Source organism: Myripristis murdjan, chromosome 18 (genome assembly GCF_902150065.1).
Source record: "Myripristis murdjan chromosome 18, fMyrMur1.1, whole genome shotgun sequence".
Classification (NCBI taxonomy): domain Eukaryota; kingdom Metazoa; phylum Chordata; class Actinopteri; order Holocentriformes; family Holocentridae; genus Myripristis; species Myripristis murdjan.
In genome coordinates, this window is record NC_043997.1 from 3,216,268 (window position 1) to 3,224,114 (window position 7,847).

Below are 7,847 nucleotides of genomic sequence, written 5' to 3' on the forward strand. Positions count from 1 at the left end.
ACTGATGGTAAAGAAAATAATTGAGGGGATTGTGGATCCGCTAACACATTCAAATGGGGACATTCCTGGAAAAAATGAAAATTGCAAAAGTTATTCCACTGTTCAAAAGTGGAGAAAAACATTTATTTACCAACTATAGACTAGGGCTGCACGATATTAGGAAAACATGCGATATGCGATAATGCTGTTGAGTGTTGCGATGACGATATTGTTACAGGTCCAGGCATTGGATCCTGTAGGCAGATAAAAGTTTCTGTAAATGGGAGAAATAATGAGGACAGGCAACGTTGCGTTCTGTCAGTTCAGCTTCTCTCATCAGAATGTATTTGCCATTAAACCAAATATCTCTTTCTTTTCTCTTTGTGTTTCTTATTTAAATGTCCTTTTCTTTGTCCTAAAGATCCACAAATAACAAAAATAAAACAATATGCCTACACATTTCAGTCTTTTCCACCTTGACATAAAGCATACATTTTCCATTCACCATAAAAATTATACTGAATTCACAGCACTATTGTACTAATAGATCCTCCTTCAGTCCATAAACTGAGCTGTTTTAGTGTAATTCACAACTATCAAAAATACAAGTTCAACATTCATCTGAAATGTAAAAATACTGGACATTTATGTTTCCCCTTGTTTTCATATGACTTGCAGTACAAAACAAAAAGTGGCATTAACTGGCATTAGTTTGGTAAGAATATAAGCTGAAGGCTGGCAAAGTGTTTTCTCTTTTTTTTCAATAAAATACTAGAAATGTTCGGATGTGCATTAAAATGTAAACACCAGGAACATATATATACATTTTGAATACGCTTTTGCACAAAACCCAACAGTATTAAACCAAAACCTGAAATGTACTGGAGCCTTGAGCCACTAATAAAAACATAACACTGGTCTCAACCTGGTCGCGGTGCGACTTCAATGTTACAGAGGGCGCCACAACACTACAGAAACGGTAGTTTCTCCACTTTCCCATATAACATGTAAATGCGGCATTTACTCTCACAGCATCAATCTAACATATAATATGAATGTTAATCAACATGTATGTGCATTTATACTGGTTTTGCAACTTTACAAACCTGTAAATGGGAGAAATAATGAGGACAGGCAACGTTGCGTTCTGTCAGTTCAGCTTCTCTCATCAGAATGAGGAAGTAGCGCAAGTCCGCGAATAAGAGTCCAAAGGGAAAACAATAAACCCAGCGAACCCAGATTTTTTTTTACATGTAAAACATGAATGAAACACACTATTTATCGCAGTTTTTACGATATGTATATCGCACATGTTGATATCGCGCTGATGATAAATTTACGATATATTGTGCAGCCCTACTATAGACCAGTATCCTTGCTGTCACAGTTCTCAAAGATACTTGAAAAACTTTACAGTGAAAGACTTGACTACTTTATGGACTGTCAGTATGGCTTTAGGACAGCCAGTTCCACATCCATGGCACTAATGGACCTGGTAGAAGAGATAACATCATGTACAGAAAAAAAAAAAAAAAAAAAAATTGCACTGGGAATATTTATTGATTTGAAGACCTTTGATACAATTAATCATGACATAAAAAAAAATGGACAGACGTGGTATCAGAGGGGCTGCTCTGGACTGGCTGAAAAGCTACATCAGTAATAGACAGCAGCTTGTACAGATAGGGCAATATAAATCAAGCCATGCAAATATTCTCTGTGATGTCCCACAAGGGTCCATTTTTGGGGCCCAAATTATTTATTCTGTACATAAATGACATCTGTAAAGTATCTAACATGGTGAAATTTGTTGTCTTTGCTGACAAAAAATATTTTGTGCTCTGGGGATGATATGCAGAAACTTTTCAATGTAACCAAGACAGAATTAAATAAATTGAAATGCTGGTTCAATAAGAATGAACATTCATCATTAAATCATTAAATCTGAACAAAACAAAGTTCATCATATTTGGAAATCGAAAAATTAACACAAAACTTTGTTTGGAAATTAATAATGTAGAATTAGAAAGAGTATATGAGAACAAGTTCTTGGGTATTACAATAGATCACAAACTATGCTGGAAACCTCACATAAAGTATTTGTGCACAAAGATAGCAAGAAGCATCGGAATATTGGGTAAAACAAGACACATGTTGAATCGGAAAACACTGCACACTTTGTACTGCACACTTATTGAACCTTATCTGTCATACTGTGTTGAAATCTGGGGAAATACTTACAAAAGCAACCTACAAAAGATATGGACATTGGAGAAATGAGCCATAAGGATAGTACATCAAGTTAGTCATCTAGAACGTACAAACAGTCTGTTTTTAAAATCTCACACTCTGAAATTTATGAATATGGTCAAATATAAAACTGGGCAAATTATGTTTAAAGTAATTAACAAGATGATGCCAGAAAACATACTAAACATGTTCTCTGGTAGAGAAGGGGTTACAATTTAAGAGAATCATTGAATTTAAAACAACCAAACGTTCGCACAACTCGAAAAAGCATGTGCATCTCTGTTTGTGGGGTGCTGCTTTGGAATTACCAAAAGGAGTAAGCACATAAGAAAATTCAAAAGCATCTATAAACAATCAATCATGGACATGTATAATATGTAAATGAGAATTGTATATGCTTAGTATACTTTATTTTTTGTGGCATTAAGTTGGTTTGCCTCTGGTAGGCTATTTGTATTTGCTTTGAATTGTAAAGCGGCTCTTATTGAAACTTAATCTAATGAAGGAGTACGGAGGGGCAGCGTGGCTTCCTTCTGTCCCTTCTCGGACATATATGGTGTTTTGTAAATGAATGTGTTATGATTTAGTTGACTGTACAGTTCATTTCTATTCTGGTCGTTTGACTCTTTTAAGAATTGTCAACTGATATGTTGAACTGTTCGAGACAAATAAAAATGACTCTCTTGGGGCCTGGTTCAGGTGTTGTTTGCTAAACAAAACATGAGTGACATCAGAGGGTGCTGTTTTGCAACATTTCCCTCTGCAAAATGTGTCCAGTCAAAAAAACAAAAAAAAAACATGATGCAACATCAGTGGCGTCTCTGCCTATGTTGGCACCCTAGGTGAAATTACTCCCTTGTGCCCTTCCATGTTACTACTCCTTGGAGTACATCAACTTTTAAAACACACACACACACACACACACACACACACACACACACACACACACCACTCTTTTACATATCTTGACGACAATTACATGCATAACCTTTATTTATGTCACATAACCTTTTCACACTCACGAGACAATTAGTTCTGTGAGTGTGTGTATGTGTGTGTGTGTGTATGTGTGTGTGAGTGTGTGGATGTTTTGTTATTATTTTGTTATTTATGTGTGATCCCATATGAAGTTCATTCACAAAAAACAGTAAACTTTATTTATTTTCATGTAGTTACAATAATTCATGAAAAGACTTTCGGGCGTAAGGTTACTTCCTGCTCGATCTACTTTCCAATTCAAACAGGAAAATACCAAGACACCAGAACCTGTAGCCATTGCCCAAAATGCTGTATAAAAAGAAAAAAAAAAAAAGGTCAACTTTTTTGTTGGCTGTGTATGTTTCAACGTGAAAATAAACATGTGGGATGATACTCATAAACCCCATATATTAAATATAATAATATTTATTCTTTCCTGAGATAAAACTGAGAATTTAAAAATGACATCAGCAACGTTTGAGAAACAAAGCATGACTCAGCACTAACCTGATATGACCATAGCTGTTTCCCAATTCAGGGTCTGCATCCTTCGAAGTCCGCATTTGAAGGCCAGTTACGTCACAACACTGCGTGAAGGCCTGTCCCAATTCATCCAAAGTCGAAGGATCCTTCAAATTCACACTTCAAATGCGGCCTCCTTTTCAGCCGTTGGTAGCCAATTCGGAGGCTGCACCACAACTATCCTTCTCGGGCTCCTGTATCCCAAGATGCTTTGGGTGCTGCTGCTCAGTTGGAGAAAAGTTAACTGAAATGGTGACGGCGGCATCTAAATTCAGATTTCACTGTTATAAAATATTCGGTTTTTACTCATTTGAACATCCAACGTCATATATGTTAAACCAACCCCTTTCTTTACTGTTCTGACTTGTCTGACGGAAAGAAACGTTATCTTTCAGTCTCCGGTGTTTGTTGTCATGGGAACGGCGGTTACCCGACCAGGAAATATTCCGAAGGTTAGACCATCCCATTTGGTTGACGGGGAGGGCGCTTCATCCGAAGAAGGACTTTGAAGGATGCAGACCCTGAACTGGGACACAGCTCATGTGACTGCATCTGGACACGTTCTTTTATTTGGGTTTGAATTCTCTTGCAGTTCCGCAAACTGGCCACCGGGTGTCAGGCTCTGTCCGCCCGGCAGACCAGAAAGAACCACACACACTGAGCACCTGCACAAAAACTAATAAATAAAGAAAAACAAAAACACTTTCTTGTGTTCATTTATGCTTTATTTATGCTTTTTTTTTTTTTTTTTTTTTTTTAAATCATAATCATTTGCCCACACAAGAAAACAAATATGTGAAGAAGTGATTAAATATGTTTTACATTAAATCATCATTCTGGAATATGTGAACAGAATTAATCAATATTGAAGATTTACTTAACACAAAAAAAGTGAGAAAAGTAATTATTTTATGGAATCATGGGAAAATAGGCGGAAAATTTGTAAAGTAAATAAACAAATAATACCAATATTAATTACATCAATGATATAACAAATAATAATGATATAAATTATATAGATTTGAATGAATGTAAAATGAGCAAAACAATTCAAGAAAACCATATTCATAACTTTTTACAATCATATGTTTAATATGACAGTTAATTATTTCATATTTGATTACCATTAAAAGTACCATGAAATTAACACAAAATTACCCCAAAGATTTTTCAAAAAATAATTATAATAATGGCAAGAAATTTACCATAGAATTACCACCAAATTTAAACAGACAACAATACCCCTGCCAAAAATGAAATAAATGGATATGTAAATAAATACCCTTTTTTTTTTTCTTTATTTTATTTAATCTGTAATCTGTGGATACTGCTGAAAAACTGTGAATTTCCTGCGGGATGAATAAAGTATCTATCTATCTATCTATCTATCTATCTATCTATCTATCTATCTATCTAAACAACCACATGAATAAATAAATGAGATTAGTTTAATATAATAATAATTATAGTAAGACTTTATATTATATTATTAATAATAATTTAAAAATAGCAAAATCATACAGCAAAACTATATTAGATATAATATAATATAATAAAAATATTTACAACTGAATTACCATAAAATTATTGAGAAAAAAAATGTACAAAATGATAATCATTACAAAAAATCTGCCATAAAATTACCCAAAGAAACTGTATAACAAATAACCAAAAATAGAGCAAAAATATCATTAAAATGCTACAAAATGAAAAAAAAAAAAAAAAAACACTACCAGAAATTACCAAACCAAAAAACCTCCCCCCAACACACACATAGCCACCCACAAACACAATTAACAGAACAGCACAGAATTATCCACAACAACTGATAAAAAAATAGAAATATAAGAAATTAAGAAAATTACCAGAAAGGTATCACAAAATCACCAAATAAAAAAAATATATATATAAAAATGAAATAAAATAAAGTTGGAGAGATGAAGACCTAATAAGATGAAGACTTACATTGATAATCAAAATATAAAAACCTGAAACAGCAGTTTTTCCCACATTGCAGGTTTCATAACTTCTTTTCACAAAACTCAGCAGAGGATCCAAAACCAAACGAATCATACAAATGAATCCCAGCGTGGAGCGGCCGAGTGAACGTGCTCTGGACTCTGTGGAGGAGAGTCATGGTTTCAGAGACGCTGTAGAAGGACAGAACACCTGCTCTGTGATCCAGGTACACTCCGATTCTGTAGGACACAGGACCTGGAATGGGAGTTTCCTCACTGTTATGTCTGAATTTATAACCTTTTTTGTCACACCATAATATCCAAGACTTGTCGTTGAGTCCAAATCGACTTTCCTTCCCTTTTCTGCTCACATCCTGATATGCGACTGCTATTGAAACTCCCCGTCCCCTCCAATCCACCTCCCAGTAACAACGTCCAGTCAGACTCTCTCTGCTCAGGACCTGATAGCGTTCAGTGAATCTGCCTGGGTAATCAGCACATAAATATTCACTCAGTGATGTTACTTTTCTGTTCCCCTCAGATAGTAACAGTTGTGTGTGTGCTGTGTTTGGATCCAGTGTGATTTGACGTGAATATCGCAAGAACTCATCTCTGGTTCTGGGTTGTGGTTGTGGCAGTAAAACATCTGGTTCAGTCGCTGTCAGTGAGATCTTAGTCCATTCCTCACTAAGAACGGCCTGCAGTTTATTTCTAAACTCTGTCAAAGCTGCAGTCACATCCTGAAAGTGCCGCAGAGGACGGATATCGGTGCTGGGAAGTTGTGTCCACTGTCCACTGAGACGTGACAGCGAGGGGTAACTGTGCAGGAAATGTGTATGATTCTCTGTGTGTGAGAGCTGCACCAGCTCAGCGTCTTTCCTCCTCAGCTCAGCGATCTCCTGCTTCATCTTCTCCTCCAGTTCCTCAGCACAACTCATTTCGGCTTCCTGCTGGGATCTGATCTGCTGCTTCACATCAGACCTTCTTTTCTCAAGCAGACGGAGCAGCTCGCTGAAGATCTTCTCACTGTTCTCTACTGCTCCATCAGCAGAGCGATTGATGGCCTCCACCTCCTGCTGAAGCACCTTCAAGTCTCTCTCTCTGTCCTGGATTCTTCGCTGAATTTTTTTCCGGCTCTCCCCGAGCTCTTTTTGCCTCTCAGTTCTTTCTGCTGAAGCTGAGACTGTGTCGTGGCCTTTATGTTCCTCCATGGAGCAGAGATAACAGATGCACTGCTGATCAGTGCGGCAGAAGATCTTCATCACCTCATCGTGACAAGAGCAGAGGTTCTCCTGAAGTTTTACAGTGGGTTCCACCAGCTTGTGTTTGTTTAACTGGGCTACTTCGTAGTGAGGCTGGAGGTGCTGCTGGCAGTAAGAGACCAGACACACCAGGCAGGACTTGAGGGCTTTCAGCTTTCTCCCAGTGCAGACATCACAGGCCAGATCTCCAGGTCCAGCATAGCCACCATCAGGAGGAGCAGCTTGGAGTCCCGACTTCTTCAGATCCTCCACTAACTCTGCTAACATGGTGTTTTTCACCAGGACAGGCCTTGGGAAGAAGATCTGTCTGCACTGTGGGCAGCTGTAGATTCTCCTCTGGTCATCTCCATCCCAGCAGCTTTGAATACAGCTCATGCAGTAGCTGTGACCACAGGGAAGAGTCACCGGATCCTTCAGTAGATCCAGGCAGATGGAACAGGAGAATTTTTCAGAGTCCAGCTGAGTTCCTCGCTGTGCCATGTCAGCTCTCAGTGACAGTGAAGGTCTGACAGTTTGACTTCCCCTCAGTAGATAAAACTTGAGCTCTGATCCAGACCAAACCTCTGTTTTTCTTTGTGTTCGTTTGCTGATGTGCAGTGAACAGGCAGCTCTCTCTCGCTCTCTCTTTCACAGTGCTGTTTACGCTCGTCTTTAAACTGGTAGAAACGTGAAAGGTGGAGGACTAAGGAAATATCTGCAAATCATATCACATGTGCTTTGCTTTTAGACAGCAAATGGAAAAGGGAGGGGGGATCAGGCTTTGCTTCTTTCCAGGAAGAGGAGTGGTTTCAAAGAAACAGGCTGTGTTTAGCCCTCATTTACAACATGAGGTTTGGATTATAACAAATTTAACACTTTTTGCTCACAAAACACAACTGAAACTAAAATGAGCATAAGC

General features: G+C 37.7%; 1 protein-coding gene across 1 annotated transcript; it reads right to left on the bottom strand.

Annotated features, from left to right (window-relative positions):
* Positions 1-4,075: 4,075 nt before the first annotated feature.
* Positions 4,076-7,429, bottom strand: LOC115376673 (E3 ubiquitin/ISG15 ligase TRIM25-like; the record flags this gene model as incomplete). Its single annotated transcript, XM_030076409.1, has 2 exons — positions 6,513-7,429; positions 4,076-4,097 (listed from the first exon to the last, which is right to left on the bottom strand). Coding segments are annotated over exons 1-2 (939 nt in total), but the record flags the coding sequence as incomplete, so codon positions are not given.
* Between the last annotated feature and the right edge of the window lie 418 nt (positions 7,430-7,847).